The 19,917-nt window shown below is 50.6% G+C and overlaps 1 protein-coding gene across 1 annotated transcript in view; it reads right to left on the bottom strand.

Annotated features, from left to right (window-relative positions):
* Positions 1-541: 541 nt before the first annotated feature.
* The window catches only part of STRN4 (striatin 4), a 26,191-nt gene continuing 6,815 nt past the window's right edge, over positions 542-19,917 (bottom strand). The window contains exons 4-18 of the mRNA XM_083455054.1: positions 19,198-19,276; positions 18,861-19,061; positions 16,763-16,922; positions 14,689-14,839; positions 14,328-14,441; positions 13,722-13,837; positions 12,983-13,158; positions 10,383-10,430; positions 10,078-10,199; positions 8,017-8,187; positions 6,706-6,846; positions 5,047-5,145; positions 4,747-4,833; positions 2,243-2,432; positions 542-2,131 (exon numbers count right to left, since the gene is read on the bottom strand). Of these exons, the coding sequence (XP_083311180.1) occupies positions 2,263-2,432; positions 4,747-4,833; positions 5,047-5,145; positions 6,706-6,846; positions 8,017-8,187; positions 10,078-10,199; positions 10,383-10,430; positions 12,983-13,158; positions 13,722-13,837; positions 14,328-14,441; positions 14,689-14,839; positions 16,763-16,922; positions 18,861-19,061; positions 19,198-19,276 (1,835 nt within the window). The 3' untranslated portion in view covers positions 542-2,131; positions 2,243-2,262. The remainder of the gene's footprint in view (positions 2,132-2,242; positions 2,433-4,746; positions 4,834-5,046; positions 5,146-6,705; positions 6,847-8,016; positions 8,188-10,077; positions 10,200-10,382; positions 10,431-12,982; positions 13,159-13,721; positions 13,838-14,327; positions 14,442-14,688; positions 14,840-16,762; positions 16,923-18,860; positions 19,062-19,197; positions 19,277-19,917) is intronic.

Below are 19,917 nucleotides of genomic sequence, written 5' to 3'. Positions count from 1 at the left end.
TGCAACAGATTCCCAAATTCAGCAAGGATCTCTTTTTTTAGTGTTTTTTCTTTTCTCTTTTTTTTTAGTAAGGATTGCCCACTGCTTGGGTCAGGTTACAACACACGTAAGAAGAAAAAGAGTGAAATAAAAGCAAAGAAGCAGCCCCCCCGGACGCAGGGTGGTTAACCTGAGACGCCCCAGAGGCTCCAACTCCCATCAGCCCCAGCCAGCAGGGCCGGGAGGGAGGAGTCGCAGCTTAGCAACACCTTGCAGGCCACAGGTAGCCCAACTGGTGCAGGAGGGTCCGGTCTCCAAGCCCCTGGATCTAAAGGTTTGGTCCCCTTCCTCGATTTGGCCCCTTCACCTGACAAGCAAGCCCCTCTCTTGCCTGGCCTTTGAAACCCACTTCCGGGGAGTCTACTTGGGTGCAGGACGAGGCAGAACCTTCCCATTACCGTTCCGCCACAGTGGCCCAAGCGTTACGTGCCCTACCAGAGTGATGGGAGAAAAGCCGTGCCCGTTGGTTTTTAGCCCTGGCTTTTTCTGGCTGCGGGAAGCGAGTTTGCTCCCTATCCCCCAGGGAAACAACGGATGCGGTTCAGTCTCGCCTGGGAAATAGGGAAGCAAGAGAGAGTGTTGTGGGGCTTATTGCTGAGATGAAAGCTCCACCCCACCCAGGGCTAGCATCTATGAACAGGCTTCTAAGGGTTGATGGCTTTAAAAAAAGGGTGAATTGGGGAACTGCCAGTTATCCAACAGACCAGACTGCTTCATTGAGTGGTTAATAGAACCTGTCCAGCTCTTGCTCAGAGTGTGAGCAATCTGAATGTTAGATCCTCCACAAGCTCAAAAATCCTGCCCAGCTTAAACAAGGTGATTCAGGTTGTCACAGAGCGGGGGGCCTCCCTTGGCCACCCCCACTTCCTAATTTAACCAGAAACTAACCCCCGCCCCATGGCTCATCCTTCTGCTCCCCTTTCTCTGGCTCCTTCACCCCCCCCCCAGACCCTCCTCCCACATTCACAGACACAAAGTTTCTCTTCCCTGAACGAGCGTCAGCAACTAGGGGCCCCCTGGCCCCTGTCCGGCCTGCGGGCGACAACTGGCTGGCTTCCCAAATCGACACGAGTCCTGCCCAACCTTCCCTGTTTGCTTACCTGCGGTCTTTTCCTTCTGTCTCTCCCCCCTCCTCTTACCTGTGGCCTCGCGTCTACAGTATCTGAAAGCAACAGGGGGCAGAGAAGGGAGGACTTCACATGCCCTCCCCTCCTGGCCCATTGCTCCTCTGCTGGGTCCGCCTACGTGGGGAGCGTTAATGGCGAGAAGTCCTCGTCACCTGTGCGTTTTGGAGTCAGGAAAGGGCAGGGGAAATGTGAAATTGAAGGAAGCACGAGGGATCGGGGGGGGGGAACCTGCCGAACCACACACAGCTGGCATGTGATTTGCCGCCCCCCCCCCCCAAAAGAAGTCTTTAACAGTTAGCGAAGCAGTGTGAAAGCCTTTTGTGGCTGCAGCTGGCTGGTGCGAGAGTAGTGGGTGGGTGCCCTTCTGCTTGCGTCTCGCTCCTCTTTTGGCTTCGGACGAGGGATCTTGGCCCGGAGAGAGAGAAAGTTGCTTGGTCCAGGGCTGCTCTGGTCAGGAACGCTGCTGTGTGGTCCTTTTCACACACCAGGAGGAACCCAAAGAGTTCCAACGCCGAAAAGAAGTCGCAGGTCCAAGGCGGCAGGAGGGGAGGTTTCGAAAACCCTTGCCCAAGATGGCAAGGAGGCAGAGCTTGCCGGAAAAGCCCTTCCCAGACACAGCAGAGCATCCCAGTCCAGGTCCGTGCTCCCTCTCTCCGCTCCCAACCAACTGGGGAAAATGTTTCCGCTCCCTGAGCTGGGAAAGAAAAACCAGACGACCTTGAAAGGAGCGGGGAAACTGTTTCAGTGCTGGTGAAGGTGAGTCCCAAGGTCAGGGAAGCAGCTGCCTGTTCCCCCAGTTGCAATGCCCTGGCCACCGCTGTCCAGCAGGGGTCAGTCCTGAGCTTGGGTGGGGATGGCAGGAGGGGCCCGTGGCGAAGAGAAGAGTTGTTAGCACCACTGGCTGGGCCAGAGAGAGAAAGAAAGGACAAGGGGAACGAGAAAAGAGGGGGGTCCTGGGGACGCACCTGTTGTGGGCGGAAAGAAAGAGAGAGGCGCTATGAAACGACAAGGAGGTGCAAGGCCGGGCCCCACAAGGCTGCTTCCTCCTGCCCCGCCCCCTCCTGGGCCTGCCTTACCTGTAGGCCCCGCCCTCTTTTCATACAAAGACCTTGGCAAGGGCGTCGGCCCCAGCGCTGGCAATCAGGGCCTTGCTGGGATGGAAGGCCACGTCGTGGATGGCCTCTTCGTGCTTCTTGCGGTGAGCTGTGATCTCCTGCGTGCAGGTCTTGTTGTCGAGGTTCCACAGCCGGAGGGAGCAGTCGTGGCCTAGGAGAGGCGGAAGGGCCAGGGGGGTTAAGCAAGGAAGCCCACGTGCCCAGGCACGCACGGGGCTTAGTTGAGGGGTAATAATAATAATAATAATAATAATAATAATAATAATAATAATACAGTGGTGCCCCGCAAGACGAATGCCTCGCAAGACGGAAAACCCACTAGACGAAAGGGTTTTCCGTTTTGGAGGTGCTTCGCAAAACAAATTTCCAATGGGCTTGCTTCGCAAGACGAAAATGTCTTGCGAGTTCCTGGGGTTTTTTTTTCCTTTCCTCCCCTTTTTCCCAAGCCACTAAGCCGCTTAACAGCTGATCCGCTAAGCCGCTTATCAGCTGATCCGCTAAGCCCGCTAATAGCGCTAAGCCGCTAAGACGTTAATGGGCTTGCTTCGCAAGACAAAAAAACCGCAAGACGAAGAGACTCACGGAACGGATTCTTTTCATCTTGCGAGGCACCACTGTAATAATAAATTTTATTTATATCCCACTCTCCCCAGCCGAAGCCGGGCTCAGGGCGGCTAACAACAATAAAATAGTACAACATTCTAAAACCATTTCATTATAAAATTAATTCAAATCAAATTGATGGCAACCATTAGACTAAAGTTCTGTGAAGATTGCCAAAGGTACCGGCAGACCTCTAAGCTGCTGAAGGAGGGGACGGTGCGAAGCCACTATGGCGAGGAAATAGGGTGTCGGACTAAAGGCCCGTCCATCGCACAAGCACTCAAACTGGGCCAGTTGCCCAAGTCCCAGGGCCACAGGGACTGGGAGGTCACAGAGGAGTGGTGGGAGGAGCTGGCTGGGCAACCCCAAAGGGAAGAGGTTCAAGAGCCTGGGGAATGACGGTGGGGTGATGATGAGTGATCAGAGGGAGAAGACTGGGAGGAGGAAGTGTTGGAAGCTGGAGAGGTGACAGGGCTTAGTGAGCTGGGAGAGTCTGTGGCAGAAAGCAGTCCAGAATCAGAGGCAGAAGCAGAGGCCAAGAGGCAGAGATGAGTTCAGGCTGGTAAAGAATCACACTGGTCTCCCCCCCTCCTGATGTGGCAGGCTCCCCTCCCCCCGACTCCCAGAAAGAGGTATGAAAAAGGAGGAGCAAAGACAGACTGCATGTGGGCAAAGTCTCCGGTTGCTGGAAAGATGCCCTGAGGAGGAGGAGAAACAGGCTGTGCAGAAGTGGGGAATCTCAGCAACTGGTTTCATGGAGTAAGTCCCACAGGGCATGAACTGCTGTGCTCATGAGGCCTGAAAGTCTGTCCAAGCTGTGAAGGTCATGTTTTGCTGATAAAATGTTAACCCCAGCATTGAAAACGGTGTGATTTACTGACTGGCTGGCTCCGCGACATTTATAGACCTGAATTTGCACCTTTAAGGGATGAGATGGGAAGGCCAACTCACGCCCTTCATGAAAGGATGGATTAAAACCCAGCAACTGCCAGTTCCTGATGCCAAGGTCAAGACTGTCTAGAATAAAGCTGAGTACATTCACGGGAGGAGCCTGACATTCTGCTCTGCCACTGGGGGGGGGGGGACCCACCTTGCAGACTGGGGTTCTACTGTGCACATAAAAGCTTTGCCTAAGTAAGGTTACGGGATTACCGTATTTTTTGCTCTATAAGACTCACTTTTTCCCCTCCTAAAAAGTAAGGGGAAGTGTGTGTGCGTCTTATGGAGCGAATGCAGGCTGCACAGCTAACCTAGAAGGCAGAAGAGCAAGAGGGATTGCTGCTTTCACTGTGCAGCGATCCCTCTTGCTGTTCTGGCTTCTGAGATTCAGAATATTTTGTTTCTTGTTTTCCTCCTCCAAAAACTAGGTGCGTCTTGTGGTCTGGTGCATCTTATAGAGCGAAAAATACGGTAATTCAATGTCAGAGAAAGCTCCCAGTAAGAAGGCTGATTGCCGAAGAATTGATGCTTTCGAATTCTGGTGCTGGAGGAGACTCTTGAGAGTCCCATGGACTGCAAGAAGATCCAACCTATCCATTGTGAAGGAAATCAGCCCTGAGTGCTCACTGGAAGGACAGATCCTGAAGCTGAGGCTCCAAGACTTTGGTCACCTCAGGAGAAGAGAAAACTCCCTGGAAAAGACCCTGATGTTGGGAAAGATGGAGGGCACAAGGAGAAGGGGATGACAGAGGACGAGATGGTTGGACAGTGTTCTCGAAGCTACCAGCATGAGTTTGACCAAACTGCGGGAGGCAGTGGAAGACAGGAGTGCCTGGTGTGCTCTGGTCCATGGGGTCACGAAGAGTTGGACATGACTAAACAACAACACCAACACATATGGAGATGGAGGAGGCAGCACTTACTTCCTGATATAAGGAACACTCCGTTGGGATCTACAGCGAGACAGGTAACAGCGTCCAGGTGTGCCACCATGGAGTGCACAGCTTTCCCTGCACAGAAAGGAGAACATTTTCCCCGAGTTACAAAATGTAGATATGTACGCAATTCCCGTTCATGGGTTATTTGGAAAATCGTGTTCAGAGGGAACCTGCCGACTTTAAACTGTGTTTGAGAAGCAAGTGCTCTTCTAATAATTGCGAAGGAGGCAGAGGTTACAGGTTTCTGCCAACTCCTCCATTCTGGCCCCCAAACAACAGCCCCACCTGTGCGATTGTCCAGGAAGCGGATCCCTCGGTCGTCATGGGCTGTGATAGTGATCGGCTGGGTTGGGTGGCTCACAACTTGGTTGATCTGACTGGATCCTGTTCAGAGAGGGAGAGAGGAGAGTTTCAGGACAGTCCTCGGACAAGCAAACCTTTGCTTGGATAAGAGCAGAGATGTGGAAAAGGAGAAACTTCTCCAAGGAGGCAGCCTCAAACTTTTGCTGAATTTGCACTCGGGAGACCCTGAAAGAAAATGTGAGGGCCAAGTGCCATATGTTACTTATTTCTGCCAGGTTTTTAAACAGACTAAACATTATACCAGCCCTTCCCACACCTGGGGCCTTCCAGAGGTTTTCGGAATACAATTCCCATCAGCCTAAGCCAGCACAAAGCTGCATTGTATGAATGATTTATTTATTTTGGCTTGACATAAAAATGGGCCCAGAATTAACTGGACAGAGTTCTAAATTAAAAAAAAATTAAAGTACAATGTAACAGAGGCATTCCTCCTTCTATGACTCAGGAGGGGGTGCTGTTCCCAAGATTATGCACACAATTACACCTAATTTTTTTTTTTGCTTCAGCTCATTTGTAAACTTAAGCAACCCAAACTCATTCACTTAGTTAATGCTACAATCACTTCTAGATTCAATCATTCTTCTAGATTCCTCTTCTAGATCCCCAGGCCTACCCCACCTCTGTCCTGTCCACAACTACACCCCGGCAAGAGCTCAGTCGGTAGAGCATGAGCTTCTTAATCTCAGGGTTGTGGGTTCGAGCCCCATGTGAGATAAAGTGGAAATGAAGTGTAATGTTACCTTGAAATTGTGTACACAGTATTCCAATGGTAACACACACACAAAACTACAACCCAGCAAGAAACAAACCCGCTCTTGGGGAGTCTCTAAACAAGGGATCTGTAACCGCTGTTGCTGGTTTATCATCATAACCCCTGGTCCTAAGCAACCTAATCTAACTCACTAGGATGACACTCCCGCTTGGGGAAATGTCCCACTTTGTGCAAGAGAACAAAAATGCCACCAATACATGCAGGTGTCTGACTCATTTCAGACTAAACAGAACCTTTATTCTCCTCTCTTTTTTTCAATTTTTCTTCAAATTTTTATTGGAGTTTTATTTACAACATAACACAAACACCCCACCCCCCAATACACAAATCCACCCTCATTAAACGTGAACATAACATACAACAATACAAACAACCAAATAAAAGACTTCTTTTATCCTGTATCTGGCCGCCTTATTTACTTCTTATAAACTGTTTCCTTTATGAATAATTATTAAGATTTTTCTAATTATAACTTAAATAGCCACAAAGTCTCCTGCAGACATTAATCGAAAAAAGTCCAGGTATGTATTTTATGTATGTGTTTTGTGAAGTATTCTCTGCATTTTATTCTCAATAATGGCAGAAACTCACAGATGGAGAAGACTTTTGTCCTTTTAATTTATAAAGGGAATATTTGTATGAGCCAATGCTTTATTATACCTTTGGAGCTGTGATGCCTTCTTGTTGTTGGTTATTGTAATTTTGTCCTTTCATGTTGTGATGCTTTATGGTTAACATTTTTTATTCTCTGTTTTTGTTATGTTTACACTTTTTTTGCTAGCCCCACCCCACTCTCAGCCCCAACTCACCGCTGGCTGGCCTGGATTCCAGGGTCAGGACAGAGCAGTTGGCCTCCACATCATAGAGAACCGTGCATCCTGTCTGGAAGGCTGCCACAACGTGTGCCGGGTCGGTACCGGAGAAGGTGATGGAGGTAGGGATTCCGTTCTCTGCAGAAGATGGTAGAGACAAGCATCTGGGCATTGGGTTCTTGCTATGGTCCAAGGGTGACCACAGCGGTCGGAAGGATTTGGAGAGAACTGGAAGTTGCTCTGCCCAAGCCATACTGCACAGAGTTGATGAATCTCCACCTAACCTTGAGGATTTATACATCTCTAACCTTTGTTCTGACACTTCTCTGAGCCACTGCACCTTTATCCCTCTTAAGAAGCCCCCCCCCTTTGGAGAAGCCCTGAAATATCTGCTGAGGGTATGTGAGGTTTTCAATGCTCCAGATGTTAATAACTTCTAGCTGCTACGAGAGATTGAGTGCCATAATAATAATAATAATAATTTATTATTCATTCCCCACCCATCTGGCTGGGTTTCTCCAGCCACTCTGGGTGGCTTCCAACAGAATATTAAAATAAAGGTAAAGGGACCCCTGACCATTAGCTCCAGTCGTGGCCAACTCTGGGGTTGTGGCGCTCATCTCACTTTATTGGCCGAGGGAGCCGGCGTACAGCTTCCAGGTCATGTGGCCAGCATGACTAAGCCGCTTCTGGCGATACAAAGCAGCACACAGAAACGCCGTTTACCTTCCCACCAGAGCGGTACCTATTTATCTACTTGCACTTTGATGTGCTTTCGAACTGCTAGGTGGACAGGAGCAGGGACCGAGCAACGGCAGCTCACCCCGTCATGGGGATTCGAACCACCAACCTTCTGATCGGCAAGTCCTAGGCTCTGTGTTTTAACCCACAGCGCCACCCGCATCCCTCCCTATTAAACATGAAAAGCTTCCCTAAACAGGGCTGCCTTCAGGTGTCTTCTAAAAGTCTGATAGTTGTTTTTCTCTTTGACATCTGGTGGCAGGGCGTTCCACAGGGCAGGTGCCACTACCGAGAAGGCCCTCTGCCTGGTTCCCTGTAACTTGGCTTCTCACAGCGAAGAAACCGGCAGAAGTCCCTCGGCGCTGGACCTTAGCGTCCGGGCAGAACGATGGGGGTGGAGATGCTCCTTCAAGTATACTGGACCGAGGCCATTTAGGGCTTTAACTTAGCACCAACACTTTGGGGTCTGAGCTTGAGAGGGAAAGGCAAGTTCACACCACAAATGAATGAGAAGCTCTTTGGCAGGATCCAAGGGCCCAGCACAGTCAAAAAGAGGGGGAGGCTCACCACTGTCCGCAGTGTAGGTGCTGAGGCAGGAGGAGCTGCTGCTGCTGGGGTCCCATATCCTCACCGTGCCATCTGCAGAGCACGAAGCCAGGCGGTTCTTCGAGGGGCTGAAGGCCAGGCCCCAAACGGCGTCTGTGTGTCCGTCCAAGACGTTGCCGAGCACACTTGGGTCTGGGCCAGGAGCAAGAACAAAAGCAAAACCTAGCGCTGCCTGCCTGCCTTTCAAGATTCGCACAGCAGTGACAGATGGCCTAGATCAGGGGTCTGCAACCCGTGGCTCCGGAGCCGCATGTGGCTCTTTTACACCTTTGCCGCGGCGGATACTAGCGAGGGGAGGAGGCGCATTGTGCGCCCCGACACTCCCCACTGTGGCGGGCGCTGTACTGGCTGTGATGTCGCCTGGGGGCGGTACATGCGTTAGTCACGCACCGTCCCGACGTCACCTTCCCGCCCACTGTCAGATCGGAGGGCAGCGGCGCGCATGCTTTAAATGTCGCAATGGTTTTGCGGCTCCCAGGGTTTTTTTTCTTCGGAAACGGGTCCAAGTGGCTCTTTTTGTCTTAAAGGTTGCAGACCCCTGGCCTAGATCATCACATATACTTCGGAGCCAAGGCCCAAACCAAGTTATTTATTTCATGCATATAATATTTCCCCCTTCAACACGTGCCTTTCTAGGGGAGGCTTACAGAACGGCAAACAGAACCCGACACTTAAAAGCAGGAGCATCGTGCAGCAAACATCCAAGTAACATACTGTATTTTTCGCCCTATAGGACACACTTTTCCCCCTCCAAAAATGAAGGGGAAATGTGTGTGCGTCCTATGGGGTGAATGCAGGCTTTCACTGAAGCCTGGAGAGCGAGAGGGGTCAGTGCGCACCGACCCCTCTCCCTCTCCAGGCTTCAGGAAGCTATCCGCCCCAGCCCCGCGCCTGGGGGGGGGGGAATATTTTTTTTCTTTATTTCCCCCCCAAAAAACTAGGTGCGCCCTATGGGGCAAAAAATACGGTAAATAAAAGTGAGCCTGGAAACTTTAAAAGCCCGTGCCAGAGCAGGTGCCAGGTGAGCCTCCCTGCGCTGGGATGGAGCTCCACAACTGGGGAGAGTCTCTCTGCGTGCGTCACCACAATAGGCGCATTGGCTTTAGCCCTCTGGCCAAATGGAGGGCAAGGGATAGAGAAGAGCATGAGCTTTGCTTCCTGGTCCATGCACACGAGAAGGCCAGACCCCACAAAGGCTTCGCCCTCCAACACGCAAAACACGCAGGTAGTTACCATCGCAAGCCGGCAGTGAATAGTTTGTGGAGGCTCCAGCCTTGCAAAAAGCAGCAGTCAGCAATACTGCCACCCCACCCAACCTGGTCCCCAATTCTAAACTTGCAGGGTGTGGCGAGGCACCCCCCAAATCCTGTCCATGTAATTGAGGAGATTTCACCCCTCCCATATCCAAGAATCTCCTGAGGAGTCTGCTGATTCTGCAGAGAGGAGGAGGCGTGTTCTGCTCTCTATTTATTCTGCTCCAGCACCACATCAAAGAGTCAGTCAGTGAGTCGGTCAGTCAGTCAGTCAGTGTGTCGGAGAGAGAGAGTGTTAGAGAGAGACTGTGTGTTTAGATAAGGTGTCTGCTAAGAGCAGCTGCAGACACTCAGTGCGGTTTAGCATTCATTTATGCTTAGGCTCATTTAGCTCTGTATATAGTTGTATAATAGTTGTAGATAGAATAAAGAAGATATTCTACAGAGCTGCTCTCCGAGTTGTTTATATACTCTGCTAGACTCTGCTGTGCGACGACTGTCTACTTGTGGAAGTGAATCTGGTGCTCACAACTCTAAGCTGTGAGTCCACAGCACTTTGACCTGTTCCTGTGCAGAAGGTGGTCTCTGGAAGTGCTACCCAGCTCGCCTAGCCCAGTCGGGGCTCAAGTGGATGAGTCCAGTTAGTGGCACTGGCCCAAGGGCGATGCTGACAGTAATGTCACTGTGCTGAAAACAGCAGTCATCCCTAGATCAAAGAATGCAAGCAAGGAGACAAGATGCGGCAGAGTTGGGGCCTGCCTGTCCCTACCATAGCCATCATAGGGGTCCATGCCGAGTTCCGGGATCCTCCAGCAACGGATCCTCGTGTCTGCGCCTCCACTGTAGCAATATTCGCTGTTGCAGCCCATGGCAACAGAAAGCACCGGGCCCCTAGCAGGGAACAGCAACAGGTGCATGAAAAGGAGTGGAAGGAACGAGGGTGGGGCTCTACCCGCTAATGCTCCCCCGACACCCACCAGGGGGAACCCAACAGGCAGTTCTGCTTTAGGGCAGCTGACAGGTGAGCTAGGGATCAATGCCTTCCCCTTGCACCTGCTCGACTCCTATACACACCTGTGTGCCCTGAATGCATAGACGGGCTCCACGTCGAGCGCTGCATTCCTGTAACAGCAAAGAGGGATGACAAGAGAGTCAGATGGGCGGCCTACACATCTACATGTCGTCTTTGCTTTTCTCATTTGCAGGAGAAAAGCTTACGTGCAACTCTCAGACGCATTCCTTTCAGATTACCAGCTTATGGAGGGCTGTGGTCCCTTCCCCCCCCCCATACACACACCTTAAGGCCACTCTAGTGATAAAAACAGGAGAGTGCCATGTTCGCTGCTCTAAGGTCTGTGCGTGGGGTGGGGACCCTAGTGTAGTTATTTCAAAACCTCTGACTTTGGGGAGTGGAGGGGAAGATATCTGCAAGGCATGATGCAGGAGAAGAGAAGAAGAAGAGTTTGGATTTGATATCCCGCCTTTCACCCCCCTTCAGGAGTCTCAAAGCGGCTAACAATCTCCTTTTCCCTTCCTCCCCCACAACAAACACTCTGTGAGGTGAGTGGGGCTGAGAGACTTCAGAGAAGTGTGACTGGCCCAAGGTCACCCAGTAGCTGCATGTGGAGGAGTGGGGAATCGAACCCGGTTCCCCAGATTACGAGTCCACCGCTCTTAACCACTACACCACACTGGCTCTCTCCCTGACAGCTCCAATAAAGGGCCTCGCGTAGCAGAGCTGACCAAGATTCTCTTCCCAGGGAAGTGCTGTCAGTCCCTAGGAAGTGAGATGGACCAGTGCTCTGACTTGCTACAAGGCAGCGTCATATTTTGCAAAAACAGCAAACGCACACGGTCCCATAGACAAGGATGCGGAACCAAAGGGAATGGGAGAGGGAGAGCTCTGGGGGTTTCTTTTCAATGATTTGGGGAAGCACTACTGACGTCCGACTTTCGGGGGCTGAACTGAAGCCAAGGGAAGGTTGGGGGCTCCAACTCTCATTGTGTCACAGCTCTTTTCATCTCCTGTGACTGGTTATTTTTGTATGCTTTCCTCCTACAGTTTCACAGAATCTATCACTAGAGGTTATTGCTTTCTTCTTGTTTTTATTATGCATTTTGTATTTTGACGTTGTGAACTGCCCTGAGGTGTATGGATAAAGGGCGGTATACAAATTTTATTAATAATACAGTGGTACCTCGCAAGACGAATGCCTCGGAAGACGAAAAACTCGCAAGACGAAAGAGTTTTCCGTTTTCTGAGTTGCTTCGCAAGACGGATTTCCCTATGGGCTTGCTTCGCAAGACAAAACGTCTTGCGCTTTTTTTTTTAAACCGCCAATGCATTCCTATGGGAAACCGTCAATACACAGTGGTGCTTCGCAAGACGAAAAAACTCGCAGAACGAAAAAACTCGCAGAACGAATTAATTTTGTCTTGCAAGGCACCACTGTAATGGTAACAGATTCAGAGAGAGTTGGAAGCGACCCCCTGGGGGCGATCTAGTCCAACCTCTTGCAATGCAAGAACCATCTCCTGGGGGCATCTCTCCCACAGTGACACTACAAGTTCAAACCACTTTGTGGGTCGCATCTCTCCCCCATCCCCACAAGAACTCTGGGAAATGGGAGGGTTAAAAGACTGTGCAGCTCTCCACAGCCCCACAGCATTCCTTGACTGGGAGCCACGGCAGGCGGAGACGAAAACGGGCATCCATCTGGCACGCAGAAATGCCTAGAGCGGTTTCTTCCTCGTAATGCGAGTCCTGCTGGGCCGGAGCACAGAGCAACCTCCTCCAGCATCGCATTTCCCGCAGTCACCAACCAGATGACTACAGGAAGTCTGCAAGGGCAAAGACCCTTCCCTGCCGCCGCTCCTCGGTAACTGGCAATCGGAGGCATACTGAGCCACCTTGCCCTTCTCCAGGGAGGGAGCCATTTTTATGCTAGCTCCAGCTCTAAAGACATTAAATAATTTGGAGCTCTTGTTATTAAATATACCAAGAAAAAAGCACACCGAGAACTCTGGGCCAATATAAGTTTCAATAGTGGGAGTGGTCCCTACTTGCAAATCAATAGTCAATGCTTTCTGATCCATAATTGACTTCTGCTCAATGATCGAAACTAAGACCTTCACGTCGAATCTGACTATGGACTAACATGAACTTACGGCTTTCTGATCCATAATTGGATATACATATCCTTATGAGTTTGAGTCTGTAATCTCTATTTGAGTTTGTAATCCTTGTCAGAATACATACTTTTGAATGGGTTAGTTTTTGTTACAATTGGCTATTGATTTGCGAGTAGGGACCGCTCCCACTATTGAAACTTATATTGGCCTGAGTTCTTGGTGTGCCTTTCTCCAGCTCTAAAGAAGAAGAAGAAGAAGAAGAAGAAGAAGAAGAAGAAGAGGAGGAGTTTGGATTTGATATCCCGCTTTATCACTACCCTAGGGAGTCTCGAAGTGGCTAACATTCTCCTTTCCCTTCCTCCCCCACAACAAACACTCTGTGAGGTGAGTGAGGCTGAGAGACTTCAGAGAAGTGTGACTGGCCCAAGGTCACCCAGCAGCTGCATGTGGAGGAGCGGAGACACGAACCCAGTTCCCTAGATTACTAATCTATCGCTCTAAACCACTACACCACACTGACAGCAGGTCCTCCCTGCGCTCACTTTTTGGCAGCCACCGTCTTCTGGAGGTTCCACAGCTTCAGCGTGCCGTCCTCCGAGGCGGTGACCAGCGCAGACTCGGAGTGATGGAAGACCAAGGCCCGGATGCCGTCGTAGTGACTCCGTAGGGTAAACTTGGGGTTCCACGTCTTCTTAAAGGCATCTTTGCTGTCCGAGAGCTGAGGCAGGGGTGGAGGAGAGGAGGAGAATGAATAGAGGGGCCGCTTAGCCAGGTGCCCCTCCCCACCCCGAACCTCCCCTGCTGCTGCAGAGCTGCTTCCTCACCACCTCCCACACATGGAAGATTATTTCCCAGCTCAGGCTGCCCCCGTGGCAGTAGCCAGAGGAGCAGGAGAGATTAAGATAATTAAAATAGATTAAGATGATTAAATGACAGAAAGCAGTGAAAGATGGAAAGGATTTGCTGATATAGTTATTAACTAGAATACAAAAAAGGGAGGTGTGAGGAGGTCGAGGAAATAAGTTAAGGAACGATAATGATAAATATTGGATGTGTTCTTAATTGTTTTTGTTTGTGCTTTGATGTATTGTGTTTTTTGTTTTCTTTTTATGCTTGTAATGTATTGATTTGTATTGTTTATTCTTTTTTCTTTTTTTCTGTAATCTTTAAACTTTTAATAAATATTATTTAAAAAATAATAATAAACAGAAGAGGGCTTGAGGAGGCAGCAGGGGGCGGGAATGGAAACTGACGAGTCCCGGAACTCGCATCGCAACTCACATCGCAGCTTAGCTCATTGTCGTTGGTGACGGTCAGGTCCGCGAGGTCTCCCAGGCTGACCTCTCCTCCGCCAATGGTGTCCATTATAAAAACATCCGAGGAGAAGCCCAGGGAGCCTGTTCCGGGGAAGAGAGAGGAAAGCTTACGAGTGTGGCAACGTGCCAGCTACAGGACAAAGGAAACGGGGAGGGGGGTAGGTTGTTTTGGATGTGACCACACAAAAGGCAACAGGGAAGTGCGGCAAACGGCGCTTGTGGGGAAATTAAAATAAAATAAAAATGGCACAAGGCTCGAAGCAGAAATATCCCTTTGCGACTGAACGGCATGGCTTTATTACCCACAAGGCTACAACTGAAAGTAGAGGACTTCCCCACACATTAGAAAACTTTCACCACGTTGCTTTCTATACAAATAGCAGCCTGGGATAATAACTTGTTCGGTTGTTATTTTGCACGCATTGCCCAAGCACCAGTTTCTGGGTTAGGGGTGGGGTATTTCTTGACCTGCATGGTGTTGTTATAATGTTGGGTGAATTTAATAAAAAACAAAAAACAAAGCCCAAAGGAAAGAGGGCAGGGCATAAGGGACAAACCAAAGCCTTTGCACCTTCGTGAGATCTGGGTTGACTGGAGATGGCTGCCGGCATGGAAGGTTTCGGGGGAAGCCCATCCACATCTTGGAGGTCGGCTAGCATGCCCTGCAGCTTCACCCGGCGGCTTTCTGCAGAAGAGGAAGGGGGGGGGGAGTTAGAGAGGGGAAGGTCAAACCAGCCTCTGGCCACTGCAAACTGGTGATGACCCAGCCGCTGAACCTTGGTCAATCGCGGTAAAAGTGCCCGAGCGTTTCCCCCACATCTCCACCCCGATAGCTGACTGAGACACAATCAGGAGGAACTAATCAGGAAAGCCCCATGTAGCCAAGGAGCATTTCAGATGCAGAGGAAACTTAGATGCAGCTCTGTAACTACCAAGTTCATTGCCATCTCCAGCTCGCCGCATGTCCCCGGACCCCTCGCCGTTCTCCCCCGAGCCGAGGAAGTCAAACTCGCTCAGTGCATCCTCGGAGTCCTCGTCGTCGTCTTCATCCTCCACTTCTGGCATCAGGGGCTTGTTAGTGAGCTGCCAAGAGGGACAGGAGCAAATCAGAGCTTGGTTGTGAATTGTGGCCACATCTGCATGGGCAAGCACCAGCCTGAAACTAAGGAGCACGACTGGGCCAGTTTATGGCCTATTGCAGGCGGGTTTTGTAGGTATCCATGTCCCTTTGTGTGCTCAGAACAGTAGCTGGGGGCGGGGGGGGGGGGAGGAGAACAGAATGAAAAGGCCCAACCTCCAGAGATTCCTGAGAGCACTGTGGACTTACAAGTCCTTTGTGAGCATGTCACTGGGCAAAAACTCGCAGGAAAATACAGTGGTGCCCCGCAAGACAAAATTAATTCGTTCTACGAGTTTTTTCGTTCTACGAGTTTTTTCGTCTTGCGAAGCACCAATGTGTATTGACGGTTTCCCATAGGAATGCATTGGCGGTTAAAAAAAAAAAGGCGCAAGACGTTTCGTCTTGCGAAGCAAGCCCATAGGGAAATCCGTCTTGCAAAGCAACTCAGACAATGGAAAACTCTTTCGTCTTGAGAGTTTTTCGTCTTCCGAGGCATTCGTCTTGCGGGGCACCACTGTATTTACACTTTGCTTTTTCAACTTGAATACAATAAAAAAGAGTATTTTAAATGTGGCAAAATGCCAATGCAACAGCCTCAACTGTGAATGGGAGCCACAAGCCTAAAGGGGGAAACCAATGGACTAATGGATGAGATTTCACTGCCCTGGCAGAGCCGGGGATAGAAGCTACAGTCCAAACGACTGTTTTGCCTTGCTCCTGCTTCCCACAAAGGGAGAGGAGATGGCGGACCATACCTGGAGGAGTATGCTGATTTGGAATAGCTGGCCTGATACTAGACTTTGGAGAGGGGGGGTAGGTTATAAGGGGGACATTAGAGGGTGGGAATATTCTTTGTTTATTATTTGAGCATAGTTAATGTTTGTTTGTTCCTGTGAATGTTATATTAAACAATAGATTGCTGCTTTGTATGGCACCCCCTTTCCTTATACAGTGGTGCCTCGCAAGACAAAATTAATTCGTTCCGCGAGTTTTTTCGTAGAACTAGTTTTTTCGTCTTGCGAAGCACCACGGCGGGGAGGGTTGGGGAGAAGCAGGGCAGCTGCCGCAGCCGGTCCTTGGACTCACCCACGCCTTGTGGCCACCGCGCGACGCGGCTGCTGCAGGGCGGCGGGGCTCAGGAGCGCGACTCCGGCTGCAGCGCTGGCTGCTGGCAGCAACGGCTCCTGAGGGGAGCGCGCGAGGGCGGTGGGCAGCGGCATGAGGCAGCGGGAAGGTCGGAAGGTCGGCCAGAAGGTGGGAGGGAGCCGGAGGAGCCGTCAGCAGGAAGGTGGGAGGGAGCCGGAGGAGCGGGGAAGCGAGCGTGCAACCGTCGCCATGACAGGAGAGGCAGGGCTGTTTCGTCTAGCGAAGCAAGCCCTTTGGAAAATCCGTCTTGCGAAGCATCTCAGAAAATGAAAAACCCTTTCGTCTAGCGGGTTTTTCGTCTTCCGAGGCATTTGTCTTGCGGGGTACCACTGTACTCTGTGGGTGTGTGGGTGCATATGTACACACATACACACACACACGATATATAAATTGCTGAAAGTCACGTGGAGAACTAAGCTAAAAAGGTTAAGAAATAAATAAAATATTTGCAGCTGCAGATAGCTCAGCTGGTTAGAGCATGATGCTGATAAAACTAAGGTTGCAAGGCCTGATCCCAGGTTGGGAAAGGTGCATATTCCTGCATTGCAGGGGATTGGACTAGATGCTCTCAAGGGCCCCTCTCAATTCTGCAATTCTATGATTCTGACTCCCTGCCCTCTGTTCTATATTGCTAAAAAACCACACCATTCCCTTCAAGAAACCTAATCTCAGCCCCCTTGCCTCCATGATGCTAAACTAAGTCCTCCATCTCTTTGCTAGGTTCATGGAGGGGAGGATACCTTTACTCGCTGCTTCTTGTGTTGCCGCTGCGTCTCCAGGGGCAGGCTTTCCAAGTCCTTCTCCTCATCGCTGTCGTCTTCTTCCTCGCAGCCCTGCAAGAAGGGAATCTTCTCCATCACGGAGCCGCCGGTCCGGTCCTTTGCCTCCTTCCCAGCATTCCTGCAAGTAAGAAGGGTAAGGAAGAAGAACTGACACGGGGGTCTAGGGTTGCCTCACGTGAAAACAGAAAAGCATGCTCATTATCAGGAGAACAGAAGCAGAAAATTGTTGTATGGGGAGTATGAACTCAGCTCCAAAACAGGCTGAAAATATATTCACTGAGGGATTCCACACTCCCTCCTCTAATCTGATTTGTATAGATCCATTCCTGGATCAACTGACAGCCATCAGCACAGTCACTTATGAATTTATGGACTTCCACAGTGCAAGGCTGTGCACAACCTTCCCTGACCAGGATTTTTATTTTATTTATTTATTTCCCACCTTTTGTAAGAGGCCAGAGGGAGGTTTATGGCATACTGAACAATGTAACTACCATCAACAACAACATGAAGAAGAAGAAGAAGAGGAGGAGGAGGAGGAGTTTGGATTTGATATCCCGCCTTTCACTCCCCTTAAGGAGTCTCAAAGCGGCTAACATTCTCCTTTCCCTTCCTCCCCCACAACAAACACTCTGTGAGGTGAGTGGGGCTGAGAGACTGTGACTGGCCCAAGGTCACCCAGCAGCTGCAGGTGGAGGAGCGGAGACGCGAACCCGGTTCCCCAGATTACGAGACTACCGCTCTTAACCACTACACCACACTGGCTCTCAACATGACACAAATACAACTGAGAATTGAAACAGCTGCATCAAACTGTTAATAAATGCAGTCTTGACAAATTTCCCTCATCCAAAAGCCTGGAAAAAAGGGTGTATCTACACAGTCTTCCTTAAAAGAATACAGATGTGGGGCCACCACTAAAAAGTCCCTTCCACAGGCACCAGCACTGCACCCTTTGTCCTGTACAGGGGCCACTGCCAGCCCAGTCTCATCCCCTGGCCTTAAGGAACCTGCTCTTCGAAAGGTCTCCTCTGTACATCCCATGGGTGTTTCATTCCCTACTGCTAGCCACAGACCACAGAAGTAGGAAAATATTAGAGTAACGCAGAGTCTGAACATCTGGTTTTTAAAAATGCAAACTCTGGAAAAAGAACACTGGCCATGACCCTCAATGAATATAGATACGGGCGCCATCCCTCCTTGCAGCTCTATGGTGAGAGTCCTATGTACCCTGCGCTGGCAATCAGAGCAGGGCTATAACACAGAAGACACTAGTAAGGCCTGCAGCAGGACTGGACCTGCCCTTCCAGAGCTTGGACCACAGTTCGTTCCTTCAGGACATTTGCCAAGGAGAGAAGCAAGACTGGGCACCAGATGGAACAATCACACCCAGTGCAGTAGAGGTGGCTCATTCGAAGGCTGAATCCACCCCCCCCCCCCCAATGTGCTGCTTCTTTTGAAAAATGTAAACATTGACTTTTTTTTTTTACTGCTCTTATATTTCCTCTGCTGTGATGCCAAAAGAAGAAGAAGAAGAAGAGTTTGGATTTGATATCCCGCCTTTCACTCCCTTTAAGGAGTCTCAAAGCGGCTCACAATCTCCTTTCCCTTCCTCCCCCACAACAAACACTCTGTGAGGTGAGTGGGGCTGAGAGACTTCAGAGAAGTGTGACTGGCCCAAGGTCACCCAGCAGCTGCAGGTGGAGGAGCGGGGACGCGAACCCGGTTCCCCAGATTAGGAGACTACCGCTCTTAACCACTACACCACACTGGCTCTCTAGGTTTTTTGTGGTCCTGAAAGATGTGCCATTTTAAAAAATGAATCACTGACCTCAGATCCTCTGTGTGCCAGAAGGTTTTTTGTGAGCCCCCCCCCCCACTAAAAACTGTTTTTAAAAAGGGGGGAAAGTTACAATTGGCCATGCATACTCTAGGCGTGTGGCTCCCAGAGGGTTGACAGCGGGTCAAGGTGGCCCTCTACTGTGAAGGGGGGGCAAGGAACATGGAGAAGCTTCTCTTCCTCGCTGCCCCATGGCCGAAGTGACTGATACTGTACCTTTTGATCTGCTCCTCTATCTGCTTGACGAGAAGGGACTCGCCCCCATTCAGCCCAGCAGGTCCCGGCGCAGGCCCAGTCCCCAGGCCGCTGGGCTCGGCAGCCCCGTTCAGTTCCATGGAGCAGCGGCCGAGCAGAGAGCGGACTCGCTTGGATCGCATGTCTAGGATAGTGTCCGTGTAGCCCACTTCCTCCAGGTACCTGGGGAGACCGATCAAAAGGGGCCTTCAGTATAGGCCTGAGCAGGCCCTGAGACAAGCCTGCCTTAGAGGGAGGCCGCCAACAGAGCAGGGCCTCTTTGCTCACCCCCAGGAGCTCAGCCCTACTCCCTACTTACTGGCGGAGGAGTTGGCGCCCTTCCTTCCACATGAACTGGTTGCTCTCCAAGGAGATCGGTTCCGCTGGCCCGTTGGAGACTAGGGACGAAAGGAGGAAAGCTTTTATCAGCAGCTGACAATAAAACTACAGTCAAACCTCACGTTACTTTTGCTTCATGTTACGTTCTTTCAGGTTAACGTCCCGCGGCGACCCGGGAGTTCCGGAAAAGGTTACTTCCGGGTTTCGCTGCTCGCGCATGCGCAGAAGCGCAAAATGACATCACGCGCATGTGCAGAAGCGGCAAGTTGCGACCCGCGCATGCGCAGACGTGCCGCTGCGGGTTGCGCTCTTTTCATGTTGCGAACGGGCCTCTATAGTATGTTCTCAGCCTTGCAAATGGCAAGGCCAGAATTTGCTATTTAAAAACCCAGAAAAACTCAAACCATATGGACGGCCTAGAGCGGGACTAGGAAAGTCTTCCAGCAGTCAAGGAGAGCAAACATCCCCTCCTCTTCCGGTTCTCAGATCTTTTGGCCCATGCAGGCCAGCTCTGTCTCCTCTGACTGCCACTAGGACAGCTCCAGGGCCTCAGGAAGGTTTTTCTCTCCCATACCTGCTATGCCTTTTAAACAATAACTATTTTCCTCCTCCAAATCCCTTTGGCATTTTGCACAGTGTCTTTTCAACTGAAAGCCTGAAGACGGGGATTGTCTCGTATTCTTAACTGATCTGAAGGCCA

This window comes from Podarcis tiliguerta (assembly GCF_965153285.1).
Source record: "Podarcis tiliguerta genome assembly, chromosome: 8".
Lineage (NCBI taxonomy): Eukaryota > Metazoa > Chordata > Lepidosauria > Squamata > Lacertidae > Podarcis > Podarcis tiliguerta.
Note: the sequence above shows the minus strand (reverse complement) of the source record. Positions and strands in the feature narration are given on the sequence as shown.